The sequence below is a fragment of the Sylvia atricapilla genome, chromosome 5 (genome assembly GCF_009819655.1).
Source record: "Sylvia atricapilla isolate bSylAtr1 chromosome 5, bSylAtr1.pri, whole genome shotgun sequence".
NCBI lineage: Eukaryota > Metazoa > Chordata > Aves > Passeriformes > Sylviidae > Sylvia > Sylvia atricapilla.
This window is the reverse complement of record NC_089144.1, coordinates 33,574,970-33,599,280: the sequence shown is the minus strand read 5'-3', so window position 1 is coordinate 33,599,280 and position 24,311 is coordinate 33,574,970. Positions and strand designations below refer to the sequence as shown.

At 39.6% G+C, this 24,311-nt stretch overlaps 2 protein-coding genes across 3 annotated transcripts in view; one reads left to right on the top strand and one right to left on the bottom strand.

Moving 5' to 3' along the window:
• GRIP1 (glutamate receptor interacting protein 1) overlaps nt 1-9,126 on the top strand; it is a 219,679-nt gene extending 210,553 nt beyond the window's left edge. For both annotated transcript variants that reach the window (XM_066319135.1, XM_066319133.1), the window contains 2 exons: nt 6,263-6,409; nt 7,478-9,126. In XM_066319135.1, the coding sequence (XP_066175232.1) occupies nt 6,263-6,409; nt 7,478-7,714 (384 nt within the window). In that variant the 3' untranslated portion in view covers nt 7,715-9,126. The remainder of the gene's footprint in view (nt 1-6,262; nt 6,410-7,477) is intronic.
• Nucleotides 9,127-9,180: 54 nt separating this feature from the next.
• HELB (DNA helicase B) lies at nt 9,181-23,907 on the bottom strand. The gene is made up of 13 exons (XM_066319132.1): nt 23,682-23,907; nt 21,616-21,990; nt 20,381-20,589; nt 18,161-19,021; nt 16,948-17,119; nt 16,044-16,185; nt 14,974-15,104; nt 13,831-13,915; nt 12,897-12,956; nt 12,132-12,336; nt 11,368-11,502; nt 10,721-11,158; nt 9,181-10,254 (listed from the first exon to the last, which is right to left on the bottom strand). Exons 1-13 carry the CDS (start codon nt 23,872-23,874, stop codon nt 10,165-10,167), a joined length of 3,096 nt encoding a protein of 1,031 aa, XP_066175229.1. The 5' UTR covers nt 23,875-23,907; the 3' UTR covers nt 9,181-10,164.
• Nucleotides 23,908-24,311: the final 404 nt, after the last annotated feature.

Below are 24,311 nucleotides of genomic sequence, written 5' to 3'. Positions count from 1 at the left end.
TCTACTATTTCATTTTACAATAAATCCTCAAAAGGCACTGCTCTTTTGAAAGAAGCATCCACTGGTAATTTGAATTGACAGGACCAATAATTCTTCTCTGCAAAATGTGTTCATTAAGAAAGCAAAGTTTAATTTCTAGAAAATACATTTCTTCGGGAAATTACTCAGGAGGGTTTGGGGCTCCCATAGGTCCTTTTCTAAATTAACACTCATTCTGAATCAAATACAAGAGATTGGATGTACATAATACAGAATGTTACTTCAAATTAGGTATTGCTTCTTTTCTCTTTATAATTCTTTTGCTCTAAAAAAGGATAAATAATCTTCAGAATGCAGTTTTTCACTGTTCGAGATGGTTGAAATCACTCAGTGATGTGGAGGTCACACTGTACTCCCAAGGAAGACTGGATAAAGTATCTTTGGATATGCACAGCAAACACTCAGCCACTTTAGGTCTCAAGTCCAGTGAGGCCATAAGAGCAACCAGTTTCCAAAACTTGGAGGGACATTATAATGCTGTTCTCCCTGATGGGAATGAGCAACCCATTTCCTGCACCCATCTTCCTCTTAAAGGTCTGTGATCTTTCCAGAAAGGAGGCAGAACATGGGGAAAATTCATTAATATGTCACCTGGTCATTCTCAAGAGATTTGTGTTGGTTTCTAATGCCTGTGGATTTGCCTAAGCTTAGTCTGTAGTTCAGTTGAGTTCAGCAATGTGTAAGGACTTGCTGAGTGTGGGCTAAATGAATGTTTATAGAAGGAATTGATGTCATATATAGTAAATTAATTCATTGCCAGTGTATATGATCAATAAGGATGTGTTGTGATACTTTTAAGCTATTCCTGTTTCCAGTTTGATGTGATCAGTGGAGTTAGGTACTGTGCTCAGTTTTTCTGAGTGGTGAATAAATGTGAAATATAAAACCAAAGTATGCCAGTAGGCATTTCACACTGTGCTCACATTCAGCAAAGGCACAGTTCTGGATTACAAAGCCAGCCTTTCATGTTAAAATAAATCAGTACCTGGAAAGTCATCAGATTTCTGTTAATGAATCAGTGGTATTCTAGGATAGTAACTAGCTGTTGGAGTCCTATGCAGTTCAAATAACCTATCCATGAGTTTTCTCTTGCTTCAGCTGACTATTTTTAACATTGCTTTGACCTTTCCTTTGAATAATTTCCAGATTTTGATCTGACAATATACCCAGTTTTCCCCTGTCTGCTGAGGTGATGCTGAGTTTGCTTTTACTGTCAGTTCTGTCACTCAGAAAAGAGTCATTTCCTCTCTAAAAAGCTAAACATTGAACCTGTATCGAGGATTTTCCAAATCCTTACAGTCATTCAAGAAAAATAGAAACTAGTGACTGGATCTTATGGTCTGATTCCCCAAAGTGAGGTTATAGCCCTGTGACACATGCAGGTTAGCCCAGGCAGCATGGACTGCTTTTTATCTGAGCAAGTTCTTGTTTGTTTTCCTACTAGTTCTTGTGTAGCAGTGTCCTGATACTTTCTCTCATGTATTACTGTTCAATTTTGTATTAGACCTCTAGTTTAACACTAATAACCTCTTCCTTTGAACAGCTTGTTCAGTCACAGTTTTCCAAAAGAGCTGCAATGCCACGGAAATGACTTGGCTGTCAGGGAAATGCCTTGGTTGAAGTATTTTTCATGTATCCTCTTGCTGGCAATGTCTTCTGCCCTCTGCAGGCAAATGTCTTAATTAGCTGGGCCACTGAAAAACAGGGAGATTTGGAAATCTGTGATGGTATGGGCAGTTTTGAGGTGCAAGCTAAGACACAGCTTGTCTAAGACCTCCCTCAGCAGGTTCTCAAGCATGTACTTGACTGCTGAGCTTTCCCAGTTTCATGGGCAGGGCAGGTGCCTTTGTTCTGTGTCAGTGTGATGAGTCTGCATCCCTGCTGAGGCAGGGCCTGTGTGCCCACGGGTCTGAGTTCACTTTGCTGCAAGGTAACCTGAATTCTTCACTGCTTTCTCTTCCTGCGTTGCATTCACCAGTTGTGCACTTGAACTGTCTTTGTCCTGAGGATACTAGGATTGAGATAAGTGTCCTACAAATCTCTTCAAACATTTGTTCGAGATGGTTTAATAACATTTAATTTAGCTGGATAGTGTATTGCTATATCAGTACCCAAATTTAATGAATGCCTTTAATGATTTTATCTACTTAGGTAATCATATAGATTAATGTTTTTCTAAAAATCATAGCAGACCATTTTTTAGAAGTTTCATAGAGCACACATTCCTCTGAGAGCAAAAATATGCACTAGGATCAGATAATTTTTCAATATTATTATTGCAAGTAGTCATTAACCTAAAATTACAGGCAGTTAAAATATCTCAATAGCTGATCTGTGCAAGATGTATGAATTTAAATTAAGCATTTTCCCTTAGATTTGATAGGGAGAAGAAGCATAGACACAGACTCAAAATGTATAAGCTTGTGTTTTAAATTTGTAACCATTTAATTGCTTATGAAATATGAATCAAATTTGCAAATCCACTTTTTTTCCCCTTATGCTCCTGATGTAAATTCAAAAGTCTAACAAATCACCCAAATGGAGATTTTGCTGTTGAGATCAGACCTTCCAAAGAGGTCTGATCAGCAGTACAGATAAACCAGCTTGATTTAGGTGTTGTGTGAATTGCCTGCAGTTTTTTTCCCTTCAGAGAGAGCTGCTGCAAGTCAAGATGAGGAACTTGGGATAGGACTTTGTCCATACTCATTATTAAATAAAAATTAAGTATTTCAGATAGCAGAGCTTTTATCAGAAATTCTCTTTGAAGAATACATGTTGCCCTAGGAAGAATTAGCCCCAAAATTACAATCTCTAATAAAAAAGAAAGTTGTCTGCAGATGACTCCCATCTGAAAAAGTGACAGCTGTCAAACATGCAACAAAGTTGAATTGCTACCTCATCCCTGAAGCAAGCATCAGTTTCTTTAAGTTCCAAGCTCCTGTTAAACACAGCAGAAGTCAGGAGAAGATAGCCATAAGGGAAGCAGTCTGTAAAAATCTAGGCTCTGTAGATGTGAAGAACCACAAACATTAGAAAATATTTTGGAATGTGTAAGTTGTGATTGATAAAACACTTCAGATGATCATTCCCAAAGTCTATGTCCCTCCTTGTCCCCTGCCTTTCCTGCTCCATTGCAATAACTTCCCAGTGACCCTCTAGAGCAAAACTCCTCCTTCATGCCCTTTATAATTTGAAATGCTCCATTTTTTGTCTCACAAGGTGGGCAGGAAGTAGCATGTGCATTATTACAGATAAGATACAAGTTAAGGTGAGCTAATGTGTAATGGCTCTTCCTATAGATGTCCAAGCTGAATTTGTATGTGTTCAGTTTGCTGATAGATCACTCACTGAAAACAGGAAAAAAAGCAACACTATCATAGAATATATAAATGGGACCACCGTTGTGGTGAGTTTTTCTCCACTCCAGTTTGGCTTTGAGAAAGTCTTGACTGTAATAGTGTCCAATTTGGGATCTGAAACTTAAAGAATGATGTTTACCATATGGACAGGGTCCAGAGAAAAACAAGTTTTATTTCACATCACTGCAGAGAAAGACTAAAGTGGTCTTGTTCTCTGTGGATGGCAACAGGCTTAAACCTCAGCAAGAGTGATTTAGTTTAGACCCAAGGGAAACATTGGAAGGACTGGAAGGGATTAGTTTAATAAACTGTGGAGTCTCAATCAGTGGAGATTTGAAAAATTTGGACAGATAAATGTACCTCTGAAAGGGCTTGGGTGCAGTTGATCTTGTCTTAGGACAAGAATACAGTCTAGATGACCTCAGAGAGTCCCTTGTTTCATGTGCTTTTGTAATTTATCTGGGGCTGGATCCAGCTCCATTTGACTCCAGTGCTGAAGAAGAGGAAAATAACAGGAGTAAGTGGGGAAAGGAAGTTCATTTTAAAAATCATGCCACCTGTGCTAGAACAGGACAGAATATATCAAGTCTTCTTCTCTTAGGCATGGTGTCCCCTTTTTACATGAACTTTTCAAGGCTTCATTAAGAAGCTGTTAACTTGAAGCATTTCTGTCCTTTGTGGTGATAAGGATAAAAATGTTACTTTGCTAGAAGAGAATTTGGTCTAGAGGAGTCTTGGTCCAGGGCTAGTTATTTTTAATTTCTGCCAGGAATTGCACACATATCTGTCAGTAAAATATATCTCTGCCTTTTTTTTTTTTTTTTTTTTAGTCCTACAGAATGGTGGTCATACAGCACTTTTGTAGCAGCTTCAAACACACTTTTCATCAAACACACTTTTCACCATGTTAAACATGCTGTGATATCACAAACAAAAGCCTCTGTTCATAACAAATTACTAGAATTTCCCCAGAGTCCTGCTGTCACAGCATCTTGTTGATACAAATTAAAATCATTCTATCATGAATTACTGTGAATTTGAAGATAGGTTTTTCAGTAGCTGAAATGCCCATTGACTAGTCCTAAAGTTCATGCAGGGATGGAGGACATATGACATGTTCAGCAAGAAGTCATCTTGGGGAAGGATGGGGCAAAAGAAGGCAAAAATCTTAAACACCACAGTCCCTGCACTGTGAAATGACAGATCATGCCCCAAAAAATCACTGGCAGGAAGAAAGGTTTTAACATAGTTAAGGAGAATTAAGGTGTGGCTTTCTGCTTTGCAGTGCTGTTCAGGGGCAGAGAAACTAGGGAAGAGGATGAGCCGGGGTAAAGTAAGGGATGAACACCCTGTGGGGGTGTTTGTGCTCCCCACGGCACACGACACTGACAGTTTTCACAGCAGCCCCACAGTGCACCATCCACGTCTGCAGAGAAAATGGTGCTACTGCTGCAGCCCCTGCCCTTGTATCCAACTTCTCTCAACTGCTGCCCAGGACAGCTACCAAACTTACTAGTGAGTGTGATTTCATTCTGGTGAAAGCAGGGCTGATATACCCCTGATATCAATCCAAGTCAAGAAAAATGCAGAGAGTAGGAAAGAAACCCAAACTCCAAGTCCTTTATTCCTATTTTGAGACAGCCTGGCCTGTTCCGGCATGTATTTTCACACTAGCAATCAAGAGCTCGGCAGCTTTCTGAAGGCAGCATCAACCAGTGCTGGGCCCTGGCATCCTTCTGTGAAATACTGACCAAGTCCTCAACATGCTTTGAGCAGGACACTGAACTAGAGACTTCCCACTTCAGTTCAAATGACTCCACATTTCAGAAACATCAGGAAGGAATTTAATGGCTGGTGCACACACAAGGATGCAACACATGGAACATTATTTGTACCAAGCCATTATAAAATTTTGGAACAGTAAATGTCATTTTTATCAGACAAGGTATGATAAAACCTGTGCATTTTGAATTCAAGTTGCTCAATTCAATTCATGCTCCAGCACTAAAAACACAGGTTTGACTGCGCAACTGTATCTGTGCACAGTGGCACGCCACTCACACAATTTATTTCAAAGGTCAGTACTCCTGATATGAGGGAGGACCAAGAAAAAATGAAAACCTAAGCATGCCACTTACCCCAAAAAAAAGTCTCTTTTATCTGTCAAATAGCTGAATTCACTGAAAACTATCTGAGGACTTGTCTTCTGAACACCTGTAAAACCTTCTCCTAACCGTTTTATTATCTTCTATTTCCTGCTTTTGAATGACCACCTCATGGTTATGTAACTGTAAGAACACTGCCTGCAAGCTCTGTCAGAAGGTGCCTTATTTGTACTTCCCTAAAAGATTGCATTGTAACTCTTATACTGAGCACTTCTGAGGACAGGCTTTACAGGGTGGACCACTAGAGCTTACACTGACAATGGTCTTTATTCCCTTGATTGCAAGGTGCAACACCAGTTGTTTGACTGAGGTCAGGTCTTCATACTTGAAGCAAAACTAAGCCTTATCTTGTACTCAGATCCTGGCAGCTCGAGAACAGAGAAACAAAACACTAAGAATCAAAAAGTGACACCAGAAAAGGTGGGCTAAATACCACAAATTTCCAGCTGACAAGCAGAAGTGAAAAGAGCTGTTAATGTTAATATTCTCAGAAACCACCTTATTCTTCTGTAAATGTTGTCAAAATGGGGACAACTTTAATACTGTAAGTAAAAAATAGTAGGTAAGTGATCTCTATCACCTGAAAAAAAAATAATCACCAAAGCCATCCTAGGAAGAAAACCTGCCTCATGCTTGTAGAAATGACAAAGGTTTTTTTTTTGTTTTTTTCTTTCTTATCACATCACCTCTCCTCCACAGGTAACTTTGTACAAGGACTCTGATGGAGAAGACTTTGGGTTCAGTGTCTCAGATGGTTTATTGGAAAAAGGAGTGTATGTTAAAAACATTCGACCAGCTGGCCCTGGTGATCTGGGAGGTTTAAAACCATATGACAGACTTTTACAGGTAATGTTTCTGGCACTGTGCAGGTTCAGCATGAAGGGACATGACATACAGATTACTTTGTGAAAAGGTTTATAACCACACTGGGGGTATTGGGGTATGTGTCTTTGGAGATGTGATTGTAGAAAACTACAGTTTTGCGGGTTTTTTTACTTGGAACAGCCCTGTAATCTACATTGCTTATTATATTTTAAATAATGAGCACCACTGTTTGTATTTCTGCTGGGAAGGCATGTGTGTAGGGGGACCAGGAAGGACGAATGACCATAACTGCTCTGCACCACAGGCTGTGCTATGTAGATTTCTTAGATTTCTTCTCTTGGCAAGAGAAGGCAGCACTTCATGGAGCTTTTGATTTTTATGCAGTGGCACCAAAGCTGGATTTTCCTCTGCAGTCATGTTTCTAGAAAAAAATTATTTCAGAATGCTAGGTATTTTAGAACTCCAAAGGAGATACACAAATTCTCACTAGGAAGCTGCAATTTCCCACAGCATTTCCAGACAGATTTTTCTTTTTTGCTTTCTTGATACAGACATGAGAATTATTTCTGTGTTTAATCCAAGTGTTGACTGAGATAGCTGGAATAATGTAATACTCACTCAGCACCATATTTATCACACTGCCAAGTTGGACTATGATGAAAAAGCCAAATTATTTCTCAACTACCCTAATAAAATACTTGATATAAATTTATATATATTAGCTAAAACCAGAGAAGACCTGAACTGAATTGAAATTTCAGATGTGGTCTACTGCATTTAAATTCATGAAAGACAAAAAAACTATGAGCTGTTAAATGTCATTATTGAAACAAGCATTGTGAAAGCTGGCAACAGCCAGCACCAGTGTAAAAACAGCCCCACTTCAGCTACATTCTGTTTAAAACTGAGTAGAAAAGTCAATTGATGTCTTCAGACCAGACATCAGGGTTAAATAGTCTTACACTGGGCAATTCTCTACTTGGAATAGTTAAATCAAGCTCCATAGTCTCAAGGATACATTTTTTTTCTCGGGTGATCTCATTTTTATTTGCTAAAACGGTAAAAAAATTCAATCTTTTCATCAATCAGGTAAACCACGTTCGCACCAGAGACTTTGACTGCTGTTTGGTTGTGCCCCTCATCGCAGAATCTGGCAATAAGCTGGAACTGGTCATTAGCAGAAACCCACTGGCATCTCAGAAAGGAAGCTCAGAACAACACACGTCAGGGAGCGGGGAGTGGAGCGACCCGAACGCTGCCTTCCTCCAGCAGAGCGGGCACAGCAGTGTCAGCGCAGAGACACGGGATCCCACAAACACCTTATAGCAGAAACCATTGGAGCGGGACACTCAGTAACTAAAGACAATTATGGTGCTAATTCCATTCAAGATTTCTGAGATTGAGGCTCAGATGCTGTACAGCACTGAAAAGCACAGGAGGTCAGTTGGTCTGTCTCAAGGCTTCTATTAATCCATGGTTACTTTGGAAATAGCTTCATTCTTCATTAAGTCGAATCATTCCATTCTAAACAATCTAGGCTTGGTAACAGTAAAAAAAAATACATAAGGGCCTTTTTTTCCCCAAATAAGAAACTGGGGAGATGTTTTAAACATGACCTAATGTTCTTCTCCCTTCAGCAGCAGCAGCTGTTTGAGGGAAAAATATGGAGGTAACCACTGCTAAGAAACAGTAGTGTCCAGGTTACGTGGTTTTTAAAAATCCTTTTATCAGGAAGGTGCTGCTATCTGATGGACAAGGCAGAGTGGTTTACTGCACTGGGTTTTCCTGGGAAATGGCTACATCTCTGATCTTGAAAACCTTTATTCGCTGGCGAGAAGGGTGCACTCATTAGACAAAGCAGGGTTTAGATGTTACAACAAAATGCTAGCAGGAAAGCTGCAGTTTGCATTGAACATTACTCCCCACTTCAGCAAACTTTGTTAGAACATATGTTATTCCCTATGCAATGAAATATTTAATGGTATGTCTTGCAACCTGTGGGGATTTTTAAGCAGAGACTTTTTTAGTGGGATAAAACCTCTGACGGGGGATTACTGAAAAGAACGAAACTGAAATGAGTTCAGACAAATTAGAAAGGTTTTTTTAAAAAAAATGGCTTTTTTAAAATTATGCTACAAAAGCTCTTTAATGATCCATAAACCTGTAAACTTGTACTGTCACACATGAGCTTTTTAAGCCAATCCGTTTCTTGAAGGAAGAAAGGTCCTATTTAATATGCTTTGTTTTCAGCCTTCGTTACAATAAACATTAATCCCTGCAACACATTTTTAGAATTTAAAATTGTAAATATATTTTACAAACACATCACACAAATTTTCTTCTTTCCCCCCTTCCCCCAAGCAATAAAATACTGCCAGTTGCTTTATATTCTCACCAGCAGCTGCATTGGTTTATTCTGGTATTCAAGTTGTTATTGGTAATTATTGTTATTGGTGAATATAAAGATACTGGATTTGTACATTTGTAGAGTCTCCATATCTAAGCAATCACCTTACAGTTGTTTCTGGTCAATTTAAACTGTTTAATGTATCCCTGTTGCTGTTTCCAATACATAAACAAGCTCACCTGCCCCACACACACACAATTATCCCTGATTTCTATTTCAGCACTGCCAGAAAAGGTCAGAATGACATTCAAGGCTGAATCATGTAAAGAAAAAAAACAAAAACAAACAAAAAAACAAAAACTCCCAAGGTTCATGAGTCACTTAAATATGTATTTTTATTTGTAACAAATAAGTATTAAACTGTAAAGTATTTTTGTACAAATTTAATACTTTAATAGCATGATATTTATCGTCTATGTTATGTTTTTTGAAATTCAAACTGTTGCAAATATTTGTATGGAAAAACTGTATAAATTGAAATAAACAGTGACTTAAAAACATTAAAAATGAGGTAGAGTTTTTCAACTTTATGTTTTTCTCAGAGTTTTAGAAAAAAACCCCATTTTTAGATTTGTGATATACTTTTTTCTACTCTATGACAAAAAAAAGTTGTTAAAGCTAAGCAAGTTGTCCACATTTAGTGCAATGTGTCGCCTGATGCTTGATTTAACATTCAATTTATTAATCTCAAAACGGCAATGCACCAAGTCCCATAGTACACATGAGAAAGCTGAAAGTGGAATGTCATTTGAACTCAGCTTTGGAGTTTTGATTTTCTTACCAAGATCATCATCAGCATAGAACTATTAGCTAAAGCAGCAAGGGCAAGTTCTACATCATAGAAAAAGTTTTCTATGTCACTGATTCCAACTTTCTTGTTATGCCTATAACAAGATTAACATCCATAATCCATCAAAGCTTCATGGCCACAAATCTGTCACATCAGAAAAACCTAGACCCCTTTCTAAACTTTTTTTTTCTCAAGGAAACTACAGTTTTGAGACATCAGTAACAGCACCTCATCATACTGTAGCATTTGAAATAAATAAATCTTGGTATGGATAGCTAAGAGTCTTTAAATCAAAATACATCTTTGTGTATTTTTAAGGGAACATTTGGATCCTCAAAGACCTGTAAGTTCATGCTTCAGCAAAACAGAATTGTGATTTTTGATGACCAGTACACCAATGAATCTACTAAAAATGGATCACTGAAATGTAAGAGGCTCAGCATAAAACAAGCTGTTCTTGGCAGAACATGCAAAACCAAGAAGGTCTTAGAAAGGCACCTGCATATTCAGCTTCGCTGTCCCAAAAGCCTTGAACAGGTTCAGTAAAGGTTCATACCAAGACAAATTAATAATTGTCTGTTAGCTTTTGAAAAGCTTCCTAGGAGTTTGCTGTCCCAGTGTTAGATTCTTAAGTCTGGAAGATCCAAGTGGGGATTCTTCTACTATTGTCTGTCAAAACAAAACAAAACAAAAATATTACCCAAATTTGAAACAGACCTAAAATATATTAGCTTCTTCAAAAAAGGCTCTTTCTCCATGAGCTCAGAAAGTAGATATAATAAAAAAAAAAGCATCTGTTAGCAGGTTTGACTTTATAAAAATCAATTTCAATTATTAAACTTTATATACATCTCTCACAGCATGTCACCTAAAAACTGACATTTGTGCCTATACACATCTGTAGCTGATGCAGGCTAAGCTGGCCAACAGATCACTCTGAGACCAAAAACATGTATAAGTCTACTACAACTGACATTAAACTTTTCTTTTTCTGTATTAGCCATATATTACTCTGCAAAGACATTGCCAAATTTGTCAACAATTGTAACAGTGCCCAGGTGACATGCGGTGGTTAAAGAGAGTGCAAAAGTTTGGTTTAACCTTTTTCAAAAAGGAGATAAAAGGAGATACTTACAGGAGGTATTTCTGTAGCATCCTGAGATGCAGGAATTTGTCTTTTACATGGACTTTGCTGCAAACCGTTCATCTGCTCTTTATTGAGCACTGATGACCCTTCCTGTATCATGAGGTGACTCTGAAGCTCAGGTGGGTCAGAAGCACCTTGAGTGACAGGAACAGACTGAGTCTCGAGCTCTTGACTTTGCCAGCACTTCACCAGGGGAGAGGCCGTTTGTTTGGGACAGTTGTTTGTTTCTGCAATTGCCTCTCTCAAAAATCTCTGCAGACGCGTTTTTCTGGTTATCTCCTTGTTCTTCACGGCTCTCCTGAGGTGCTGGTCCTCAGCCACGACGTAGACCCGGCAGCGTCCCCTGGTGACAGCTGTGTACACGTGCTGCCAGTGCTGCCGGCCCGCATTGCCAACCACGTACACCACGGTCCTTTCCTCGGAGCCCTGAAACGTGCCAGAACGCTGGGTCAAAGCCTGAGCTCCAGGAAATCGTTTTAAAAAAGGCTAGAATGAGGAAGTTTGAGGCAACTGGGGACACTCTCAAGAATGTTTTCCATCCTGCATTCAAGGAATTCTAGTTTTAAGAAAAGTTTCTGATTGTTTTATGAGAGAATACAGTGCATTAGTTCAGCTCACAGCTGCTGTGTTTTTACCTGGAATGTGTGAATAGTTCTGGCCCAGGCATGCCTAATGTGACACAGCTTCCTCAGTGCCTTGTAGTTCACAGTGAACGTGGAACCATACGTGCTGCTGATGGTCAGAAGGCGCTGCTTATCAATTTCTGCATCCTAAAGGAACAGCACAACAGTCAGCAGTAAGCCTGGATCAGCAGCTGGGGCAACATCTGTACTTCCCAATTCTACCTTTCCCTGAAATTACAATAGCTGCAACATCAACCAACTTGAAGTTTCAGAAGACACTAAAATCAACTGCTGTCTTTCTCTGACCACTCTCAACAGTTTTCACTGTTCAGGGCCTACCCTAACTTCTGATACTTTCGCTGCTCAACTCACTGAACCCAGCAAAAAAACCATTTTTTTTTGTTGCTGTTACTTTTAGGCCGGCTTGGTTTTCTGCTAGGGAAAACTTAAGCTGTCACATTACTCTTTACTTCAAGACTATGTTAAATGTTATCTCTTTCAATTACAATTCATTTGAGTATTTACAGAACATATTTACAATGAATACAATCAGACCAACTGAAATACATTGTACAAAAAAGCCCAGAATTGAGGTTTTTGAATTCACTATCGTACCTTGCCTCCTTCATGTTTTTTACACAACTCTTTAGCAGAACTAAGTATGTATTATGGACTAAACTTAAAAAGTGTGAATTGTTTTGTTCTGGGGATTCAGCAAGCACTGAATCATTTCTCACCAGGTTTTCTTTGTGCAAGTTCTTGCAGCAAGGACTTACCCCTCTTATGAAAAATATATCTCCATTGCAGAGTCGTCTGCCCTCCTCATCAGCCTGTGCAGGGAGTGTGGTTTCTCCATTTCTGCATTCCTGATCCTTAGGACCCTCTCTGACACCAGAGACTGCCAAGAGATCCTTGAGATACACATTGCGCGTGCTGGCAATCTTGTCCCCAATTTGAAACAGAAGTCTGTTCCTATGGTCTCTAGGTCAGAGAAAGAAAAAGGGGAAAATTATTTACCAAGTGTGTGTGTATTTACCATCTCAGTATTTTTTCTCTTTCCACTCTCTATACTTGACTCAGATTAAAAACGTTAATAATATTCAGAGTTATTAGGGTAACACATTTATGTCTTGAACTTTTGTAAAACCACTTGGTAAAAAATACTAATACAGAGTAGCACAAAAATATTTCAGAATTTATTTAGAAATTATATAGGAGCAAAAAAAAATTAACCTTGAGGGCTTTTTTCATGTTGCTTTTACATGAATTTTGAATATTCAATAGTAACTTAAAATCTCAGAATTCACATAGTGGATTTAAATGAAAAGCAGTTTACCACTGTTCAAAATGAGATTAAAGAACCACCAGATAAAGTTTATTATATAAATGATTTATAACATAATCAGATCCAAATGAAACACTGGAAGTTTTGCAATCTTATTTTATAAGTTTGCAAACTTATTTTATAGTTAGGCCTGGCTATAACACTTTCAAAAACAAGATTAGATTGGTCACAGGAAAAATGCAAAACACTGGCTCACCTGGTTAAATGATTTGAATAGTGTTGGCAACAAAGTTCATTTATCAGATTACAATCTTGCCTAAATCATACAAAACAAGAACATGAACAAAATAATGATATACAAAACATACAACTACAATGTCACATTAGTATTAATTTATAAATTAGCATTAATTTATAAATTAATATAAATATTCATTTCCACCACCTATTAAGAACAATTACTTACTCAGAGTTTAGAAGACAGGGAGTAAAGGAACAGTTTTGTCTAAACACCACTGAAAGTTTTTGCACTGTACACCTAGATTAGCTAGATTTCTTTTTAAGATAAAGAAGAAAAATAAAGAAAAACTAAAACCTGGAGAGATTATATTCTATTATCTTAAAAATAACAAGATTTATTTGCTTTTTAAAGACCTGGAATTTTAACTTTAAGTGCATCTTAAGTACCTATAAATATATTCTAGAAGAATCATACACAAAAATCACTAATAACAGTGTTGTACCTGAATGCAGACTGGAGAAAAATTTGATATCAGAATTACTCAGCATTCACAAACCACTTATTAGCTCACTGGGAACCTGTAAATAGTGGGTGCTTTTTACTTAGTGAGAAAAGGTTTTTCACAATTAAAGGTGGAGCTTTTCCTAAGTATCCTTTTCTGCAGAATTTAAGATTATGGACTATGGTACTAGTGCACATTATCCCTTTTATCTCTTCAGTGTTTCTGCCAAGCCATGCATACTGTTCATGCTCCTGTGATTGCTAACTTCCAATCTTTCTTCAAAGTGTGTTAGAGCTCTACATCCCACCCTTCTTAAGTGATGAGTATTCCAAGTATCTAGTAGTTTATGCTACATGCACTAGTCTCTGCAGCTCAAAACACTCAGATATTTTTAGATTGTGTCTGCTAGCAAGGAGCTTTTCAACGTCTGCCTGCACACTCCGTTACCTTCTGAAAGCAATGAATTGTGATTGTTTGGCATCCTCCAATCCTGGCCCTTTTTTAAGTAAAATCTTTATTGCAGTTTGTAAATCTGTTTTAAAAGATATAAAAGATAAGACATAAAAATATTCAAAGTTTTAAACAGAAAAACATAATTCAGTATGAAATTGCCTTTGTTTATTTCTCGCTTTAATGACATCTCAACTTGTTTAAAAAAAAAAAAAGACACAACCCCCCTCCCCAAAAACTCCCACGCAAAATGCATCCCCCATAAAGAAACAGAAATATAACACAAAACACCCAAGAAAATATCATGCAGTTAATCCACTACTGAAATCTGAGAAACAAGAGTGATACAGAGAAACAAATCCTTATTTCTGTGTTAAACAACAGCTGCATGGAGCAATTTCATGCAAAATAAGGTTTTGATACAGAACACTGAAGAGGTAAAGATCAAATATTTTCAAGCCACATACTTATGCGCTTAGATTTCACAAAAGAAATCTACTTTTAGTATTCTGTTTGCTGAGAGTTTTGCTAGAGTAAGATAAGGTGATAATGTCTGTACTATTTTTTTCTGCGTTCGCTTTGAAGCTTTTTGATGCATATAAAAGAGAGGCCACTCAATCCACTTATACCAAATATATGTCAAAAAAAAAAAAAAAATCAGTAATCAATGGCTCTAGCCCTGACCCGAAAACATTTTAAAAGAGATACTGGCATCCCTTCTTAGAATATGCCTAATTCAACTCTACAGCTGGGAGCACATTTCTGTCCAGCACACCATATTGTTACAGTTGCTTTTTACTCAAATGATTCACCTCTGAATCAATTCTGAGCATCTCTTAAGGTTTGACAGCTCCAGCTACAATATAAAAAAACAACCACATTCAATTGCAGTGATAGAAGCTGTCCCCCATTTCTAACTAAGGTCTAACTGGTGAGCTGGAGCTCTACAGCCCATTCTTTGCACCTATGGGTTTTGCTGTGTACACTTAGAGAAGGCAAAAGACAAACACTTAATGTAGCATTTAAATTCATACCACAAACAAAGCCAGACTGAAACCTGCCCAAAATTTTTGTTCCAGACAACAGTCTATGCTTTACCAAAGCGAAAATCAAGATCACAGACTGACTGTACACACATACTCTCACAATTCCCGCCAGCAGGCAAAGCAATAAAAATAAATTTCTTCTCCGGGATTGGCATTGTCATTTCCTCATTCCAAGCAGAAACTTTCAGCACCTCATCAAATTCAGGAAACTGCCGGTGAGAGATTCTGGACCAGAGCATTGGAGGGAAACCAAAAAGTTACTTTCAGTTGAAAAATTCCAGCATATCATCACCTGCATCAGCCTGAGGTTTACCACCTAGAAATTTTTTGTCATCTACACTACATGCCCTGAAAACTCTTTCCTCAGAGCATAACTTAATTTCACATTGAAAAAAATGGTAGTTTATTCTCTAAACACTCCATCACTGCAACAGATACTTAGTATTACCCATACAGTTCCTCCCATGGGAGCAAAATGGAGTAAGACAGAACTATTTTTAAAAAAATAAGTACGAATGTTTGTAGAACACTTCATAGTTCTGGACATTTTGCAAATGTTCAGAATATTCTCAAATTTAATTAACATCAAAACCTAGATTTTGTTCTTAAAGAAGTAAAGCACTGATAGGAAACAGAATTCTTTCCAAAACAGAAGTAATGCAAATGCTGGAAACATTTATACTCTTTAGGTATTGATACAGAAAAAACACAGTGATGTAATGGCCCTTGACATCTAAACTCTCCAGCCAATTCAGTCTGTTTTAGTTGCCACAATTATCAGCAATGTCTTTAAAACTTCCTTTTTAGAAGAGCAATTGTAAGCCATTTTAGAAGGCATGAAGTCAGTTGTGCATTTACAACTCATTTGAAAACAACAGAGAATATCCGAAAGCATTGCAGTGGAAATACACCCCATAATGTTCAAGAGCATTCCAGCACACAATTTTTCTGTCCAATATATATTTCTGAAAAAATCTATAGGGTTTTGTTGCTGTTGTTTTGGGGGCTTGTTTTTAAAGCCAATGTTACGGTTTTAAAAAACCATACTAAAACAACCTATCAGAAGCAGTCCTAGAGAGTCAAATCTGGATGCACTGCTATTTGCAGGTAAAAGGCCAGGCAAGAATACCAAGAATTCTTCACACACACATCAGGATATCCTACCTTGATGCATTATCTACAATTAGCTGCGATTCAGCTCTGTGGTTAGTTCGCAGTTCCACAGAAAAGCCTCTTGGTTTTAGACCCTCAAAGATATCAGCTAACATGTTCCCTGGGTCTATGCTTGGTAGCTGTCTAGTATCACCTAAACAAAATGCACATTAGTTCTTGTGAGAAGGAGTAACGTATCAGCTGTTGAAAATTGTCTTAAAAAAAAGAACGCTGGAATGAATAAACACTCAAGCCTCTATATAGCAACATCCATCCTAAATACAATTCACACGAAATAAAACTTTCAAGAATCTAAGAAACTTTGGGAATAAGGTTGTAGCATAGTTCAGGGGTTTTTATACTGCTCACTCAGTAATGCTTTACTGGCAAATCCCTCTGCCTGATGAGCACTGACAGTGAACACATCTTATTCAAACACACTTCTGAAAGCTACATATTTAAAAACAAATGCCATAAATGGCACGTCAAAAAGGAAATCACTAAAAAAGCATAAAAATTTGACTTTACATTTGCTTTACTTTTTAAATTAGAACAAGATAGTCCTAGCATTAAGAATGGCATGAAAACTCCCTTCTAAAATACTGTCCATATGCTAGCAATAACCCCTTCACGTTTAAGGAAATCAGAAAAGTTTTCCAGTTACAATATGTAATAACCTACCACATGGAAGTCAGAATAAGACGAAACACAGCTAAACAGACAATGGAGATACTTTCATATTGACATTTGGAAAACTGTCTATCTCATCTGACCTTAAGATATAGCAGAAGTATCCAAGTACAGAACAATGTAACATTCTGGAGTTTTTAAGAGACTGGGTGGGAGCTCTGATACTTCCACTGCATGTTGTGCATTATTAAACATTGTATAACACTAAATTTGCTGTTTCACTTACCTAGAATAATAAGTTTAGCAAGCTGAGCATGCTCACACAAGAGTTTTAAAACTAAACTAAGAATGTGTACAGACACCAAACTTCCTTCATCCACAATGAGAACCGTAACTCCAGAAAACTTCCACGGCTGTGCTTGCTCACTCTGCCTCCACGATTTAAAACTATAGATAATCTAGAAGCAAATAAAAATAAAGCAAGCTCTGACACAAATCAACTGTAAACTGTGTTATAAAAGACAGTGTGGTATCATCTAATGTATGTAGAACTGTTATCTGAAATTCTGAACTTACAGCTGTAAACACCCAGAAGACTCAACCATTCAGTCTTATTTTCCTCCTCAGTGAATACATTTCTAGCTGAGATTAGTGACACTGACTTACATAAAAGCACAGTCTTTTTTCCTGCAGGAACTGTTGAAGACACAAGGTTGGCCATTAGGTTGCTCAGTAACAGAAACACCTCCTACTACAACTTGCTGTCATTGATAATACCCGAAATTGCATGCAATTGCAGTAACTATCCCCAAACAGTCCCCAAAGATTAAAAAAGCCAACAGTAGTTTCTATGTTATTATAATTCCTATTTATATAGATTATTGCACAACTCCAGTGTCTTCTTGGCACCTTTTGCTACTCAAAACAAGAGAGACTTGGCCTAAGTTTATCTAAAAGGAGTGTGCTTTCTAATTTTTTCTTTAAAAAAATTCCACAATACCTAACATTAATTAAGAAAACGCTGTGCAAATGAAATTTCTCTCATTATTCAACCCCAGGCTACTGATCTTTTCATGTATGTGCTGCTATGATTGCTAGGCAACAGGATCCTAGAAAAGAGCTCTACCACCTAGAAATTATTTTTGCCTTCACTAAAACAAAATGCAGAACTACGAAGCTGAAAAAACCGGATGCCCTAGAGAAGCACAAGTTTCAGATGTATATAAATAGTAAAGAAACCAAAGTTAGCAAATAATGTATTTCAAATGACTGATTTATGATTTCCCAAAACATAATGCTGACTTTCAGAGGCTGATAAGCTGTACTGTAGCATTAACAATAACAGGCCACACATTTCTTAAGGGAAGTTCAATAAAAAGCTTTTATATTTTTTTTCCAAAACAAGAATGGGCAGTGCCCAAAGGTGTTTCAGAACCTAATTTTAAAAAATAAAAATAAAAGAAAGAAAGAAAAAAAACAAACAAACAAACAAACCTTACCTGATGCAATGTATATGCAGGAAGCTGTGTTTTTTCTCTCAAAAGACTTGTTGCCCTCCCTGTAGGTGCAGTGAATAGTACATTCAAAATTTTTTTTGCATACATATTCTCTGATTCCCAGAGGTGATCAAACGTATTCCATTCCTCAGATGCATCCAAGTCTTCTTCAAAGTCCTTAGAAGCAGCTTCCACTTCCTTTTCCATCTGCTTCAAATAACGGAAAAGGCAGCTAACTATTGTACTCTTCCCACAGCCTCCTTTTCCACTTATAATTGTGACAGGATTAGAACAAATTTTTTTTACAGCAATCACCTGATCTTTATCTACCTCTGCTTTACTTTGGATACCAGACATAGAGCCCACCTCCTTTCCAGGAAAGTGATTTTCACCATCATGATTGTCTGGATTATTTTCCTCCATTTCATGTGTCTGGGTAATATTCATTTTGTTATCTACTGTTTCTCTTGGTGCCTCAGAAACACTAAATATCTTGTTCACATCCACATCCAGTTTCCATGTGTGGTTTGACAGAAGGTCACCTACATACATTGCAATATCTTTTTCAGATTTGTAAAGATAAGGCAGAAACACCAGCTTTTTCTCCCTAATCACTACATTCTGATCTTTCAAAAATTCAAGAGCTTGCCAAACATGCTCAATGGACATATGTTTGGATACAAAACGAGCTAATTCATCTTGATCTTCATATGTGTGTCCCATTTGTCTACAGTGTGTCTTGAGCTGATCATACAAAATTAATGCATTCTTCTGCAAATCAGGAATCTTCAAGAGATCTTCACACTGACAGAAGGCGGCCCACGTTGCCTCACAGTAAGGAAGCTTCAACTCCTTGTACATAATCTTCTCCCCAAAAAGAGTAAAAGCAAACACAGACTTATTTCAGAAGATGTTTCAGCCTCTCACTGAATAACATTCCTCCTAGTAAATACAAATTGCAGTTTAGAGAGTGGAAGTTTGTAAAAATGTACGCATTTTTCATAATGTATGAAGTTATGCATTTCAAGCTACCTGAAAACAAAATACTTAAAAGTAAGCTGGAATGATAACTCCTCTTAGTCAGCCTTCTGTATGAAACAGAAACCATAAAAATAAAAAACCTTACAAAGAAACTGGGTATTAGGGAGAACTTTTGCACACCACATAACACATTTTCATGTAAAGGTACACGAACTGTAGAAACAGAGCACAGGAAAGCCATTAGGCAGAGTACAGTACTCAATTCTGAACATGTTACTTTGAGAAATACACCACCTGTACAGACAGTACCGAAAAATAGTAAGATTAGAACAGAAAGATTGAGATGTGCAAAACAGATGAACTATTGAGAGCAAGAAAAATAATTACACTTGCTCAGTCCTAAGAGAAAAGGCTAAATAAAGTGTTCAAGAGATAAAAAAACTGCAGTGACAACACAGGTCCTTGAAGCAAGAGAGCAACAAGTCCACAGTGCATCAAGGAATAGCCGAACTGGATACGACGAAAATCTTTTTAAAGGAAATTATATGAAACACTGGAATATATTGGCTACTCTTCTGAATCTCCCAAGTCAGAGCTCTTAAAGGCAAGTCAGAACATCCATCAGTAAAGCACTGGGGGCCCAAAGCAGAGGGGAAACCATCCACATTTGTGAACAACTAAAGCTGCAGCTCTCATGTGAGGTATGCTAAGAAGTGGTGCAGCAAAGCTCAGAGCAAGCACAGCAAAGGAAAACAGGAGGGTAAGCAACCACTGCAAATTCCAGAACAAAAGACAAATTACTGGACCACACAAGCTCTTACAGAGAAACTAATCAAGCCTACTATGAGAACACAGATATTGTTCTACTTATTAGAAACAGAAAAATTCTCATTTACTGCTATAAAATTGAAAAGAACAGTTGAGCATTTTAAATCAGCTGTCCAAGTTTTGGCCCAATTACCTCAAGCATTTAATTTTCTGTCCCTTGTAGAAAATACTAAACAAATGGTTGTAACAAAACCACTTTCAAAAATCTTCTGACACTAATTTATTCTAGACCAACTAGAAAAACAAAATCCTTTGCTAAAACTGAGTGCAGTATATCATCCATTTCCAAATGAACTACGCATAGCCCCTACAAATGCCCATTTAATCAAGAGAACCCCACTGAAACAGCACTCTAGTGTAATGCACCTCAAATGCAGCAAACACCGTATTTTTACCGTACATAACATTACTTACCCTGCTGAATCCTAGTTTCCATGGCTCATCCTTTAGCATCTCATCCAATTTTGTTAACGTCTCATCAGCTACCTCCTCACCATCCACATCAGCCTTTCTTTGCCAACACATCTTATCCAACAGACAGCAGAAGTGGCGTGGCAGAAGAACCGGCAAGAACTCCAGTATCCTGGGAAAAGCCAGAGCTGCCAAAACCGCCTTCCCTGCAACTGCACGCACCAGAAACACGGGAAGTTTTATGTGATACACAAAGATTGTTGCAAAGTAATTTATACTGACTCTGGCTTCATCCTTCTGCCTCCCCTGTATCCAACACATTACAAATTTCTCTCTCATTTTCTTACTTTTTGTAATCCTTTTCAAAATGCTTAAACTCTGTTTATCCTGAACTGCCTTATGAAAAAATGGTTTGGGTTTCATCCAGCAGGGATACAATCAGTACTCTCAGAGACTGCATCACAGTGGGGACAAGGGGGATGTCTGCTTCAAAAGAACACTCCTGATCCAATCTCTAACACTCAGGTAGTCACACTCATACTCATGTAACCCCACTAACATTGCCCACAGCAGCATCCTCAGAAGTCTGAACTATCTCCATGTGGAGACATTCCAGTGCTTCTACAGTCTGCTCCAAGCCATACCAGTCTGCTGACAGGCAGGATTCAAACACACCTAGATAGTCTATTTAGTGCAGGACTACACTGAACTCCTTCACTGATCCCTGCACTACAGAAAAGCACCTATACTACTTTTGAACATGTGCCAGCCCAAAAAAGCCATCACCACCATGCTTAAGTAGTGCTGATCCCATTTTTCATTAAGGCTTGGTATAGCTGAAAGAACTACAGGAAGCATCAGCGTCTTTGCACGGTGCAATCACAGAAGCATAAAACGGTTTGAGTTGGAAGTGACCTCAAAGATCAATTAGTTCCAAACCCCTGCCACTGCAGGGACACCTTCCACTAGACCAAGCTGCTTAGAGCCCCATCCAATCTGGCCTTAAGCACTTCCAGGGATGGAGTGTCCCTAGCACAGACAATTCTACTTAGCCTACAAAATTCAGCCAAGTCCTTCTGTAGGTCTGTCTTTAATAGATCAGTCGTCCTGCTGTCCCAAAATACTTTAAAATAAAAGAATTATTTGAACATACATTTCAGAGAATACATGTTAGATTGAATGCAGTATATGAGACAGAGATCCTTAGCTTAAGAACAATTAAGACAGGCTATACCTACATGATTTTGAAACATAATAGAAGATGTTGCCATCCTTGGTATCTCTTCGGATCTTACTTGGCTGTAGGTGTGAAACTTGGAACTGTTTTAGTTTTTCTTTAAGACTGCTAAAACTCAGCACAGACTCCATAGGAAGCCAAGCAAAAAACTCTTCTCTCCAACCTTCAGGAACATTACATTGCTTAAGAAAGAGTGAAAATACTTGTCGGTTGTTTTCTTCTACATCAGTCTGCAGAAAATACGATGGAGATCCTTGCACGAAGTACTTCGACCCCATTTTTTTAACTTTAACATTAACTTTCCACCAAGGGTCAACTAATGGAAAACGTCCAACTACTTCATACTCCTTTTTGGTGCCGCACTCCTGTATAATAACTGAACCATTAAAAAGAAAAACAAATCCAGTGTTAATTAACAGTCATAAAAATTAAAAGTTTGTGCTGATTAAAAGAGTTTTCTTTGTTCAATGTTTTTTTTTTAATCTTTTCTGTAAGTTGCTGTAGTAAAAGTAAAGCAAGGATTTCATAAACTCCTGAAGTCAGTCTCTCCACTAGTATTGAAAAACAAAAGTGAAACCAAACTCAGAAACAAGCACTAAAACGCCTTTCTCTAAGCATGAGGAATAAATCTTGCCTATGAATTTATTAAGGTAATTAAATACACATGGTTTAATATTATGATTTACTATTTATTCCAATTCAAGCTTACAACCGAATTTTGAACAGTTTTATCACAAATTATTCTATCACAATGCCTGCATAATCTTCAGATACATTTGTATACCAATTATTTCCCATGACTGAAACCACCAGATTTACAAGAAAGTAATATAATAAATTCTTAACATTTTGTATGATCTGGTTTGCCTCCTCTTTGCCTTCAAAAAAATAATAGACCATTCCCTGATGGACAACTGGGGGTCGACTGCTATGACCAGAATAAGTGGGCACCTATGTTCAGCAGGGTGTCCTTCCTCATCAGGACAGCTCTTAAGTCCGTAATAACTTATTTATTTCTCCCTGGTTATTTAGTCCACTTTGGCCTTTTTAAAAACAACTTGCAGATAAAATACTTTTTAGGCAGAGTTTGCTCCAACTTCATCTACTTTTCCAGGTCTAAGGAGAAACCTGGAAATCATTAACATCAAGTATCAACACCCTCATATGTCATAAAAGAAACCGCGCTTTTTTCACGTCAAGTTATCTTGAATGGGAAAATCTTGTTTTCTTACTGCCAAAATCCTGTGCCCGTAGAAAACTACAGACCACACTTCCACTGCCCGTCCACCACCTACTTCGCTTAAGACCGATTCCGCCAGCGGGGACGGGCCGACCTTTCCCACACGCCGCGCACGGGCGGGCGGCCCGGGGCCGAGCGCCGCCTCCCCGCCGCCATTCCCGCCTGCCCGGGGCCCTCCGCGGAGCCCCGAGCCCGGGGCGGGGAGGGATCCGCACTGCCCTGCCCCGCACTGCCCCACACGGCCCTGCCCCGCACTGCCCTGCCCCGCACTGCCCTGCCCCGCACGGCCCTGCCCCGCACGGCCCTGCCCCACACGGCCCTGCCCCGCACTGCCCTGCCCCGCACTGCCCTGCCCCGCACTGCCCTGCCCCGCACTGCCCCACACGGCCCTGCCCCGCACTGCCCTGCCCCGCACGGCCTGGCCCTGTCCTGCCCTGCCCCGCACTGCCCGGCCCCGCACGGCCCTGCCCCACACGGCCCTGCCCCGCACTGCCCGGCCCCGCACTGCCCTGCCCCACACTGCCCTGCCCCACACTGCCCTGCCCCACACGGCCTGGCCCCGCACTGCCCTGCCCCGCACTGCCCGGCCTCGCACTGCCCTGCCCCGCACTGCCCTGCCCCGCACTGCCCTGCCCCACACTGCCCTGCCCCGCACTGCCCTGCCCCGCACTGCCCTGCCCCACACGGCCTGGCCCCGCACTGCCCTGCCCCACACGGCCTGGCCATGTCCTGCCCGGCCCCGCACTGCCCTGCCCCGCACTGCCCTGCCCCGCACGGCCCGGCCCCGCACGGCCCGGCCCCACACGGCCCGGCCCGCTGCCCCTCACCGCAGCGGCGCGGCGGCAGCGCGGCCGACAGCTCCTTCCCGGCGGCCTGCAGGAGCGTGTCCTCCACCAAGAGCAGCTCCTCCTCGAAGTCGTCATCGCTCTCCTCCTCGTCGCTCGCCGCCGGCCTGAGCAGCGGCCGCAGGTGCCCCCACAGCTCCAGGGGCGCGCCCCGCCGCTCGCCGGACTCCGCCATAATCTCCCCGCCCTCGCGGAAAGGCGGGACGGCGGCACGGGAGGGGCGGCATGGTGGCCGGGAACGGGGGGCCTTTTTTTTTTTTTTTTTTTTTTTTTTATTACTTCGACCCGTAATTCTCTGTTTTTACACGGCCCCCATCACAAAACCATCAGATCGTAACATCACTTCCTGTATATGTGACTGTGTTCCAGCCAGCTGCCCCAAGAGAAGTTACGGATAACTGGCAAACTGTTCTCCGGAAGGTCGTCATTGAAAGTCGCCTGTCCTTCCCTACACTCGAGCCTTGGCAGTTGCCGCTTAGTCTTCGCTTTTGCTCAACAGCAGATCCTTGCCTTTTCTGAAACTTTATGACAGCTCATTTATGAAATACCAAGCCTTCTCATGCTCAATACTAATCTCGTACTGAAGTCCCCCTGTTATTCAGTCATGAAAGC

Coding starts and splice junctions, on each gene's coding strand:
- HELB (XM_066319132.1), bottom strand. CDS start 23,874: ATGGCGGAGTCCGGCGAGCGGCGGGGCGCGCCCCTGGAGCTGTGGGGG. Junction 15,105..16,043: donor ATTGTAGATAATGCATCAAG/GTAGGATATCCT, acceptor GCTCTGGTCCAG/AATCTCTCACCGGCAGTTTC. Junction 12,337..12,896: donor TATTCAAATCATTTAACCAG/GTGAGCCAGTGT, acceptor TCTCTGACCTAG/AGACCATAGGAACAGACTTC.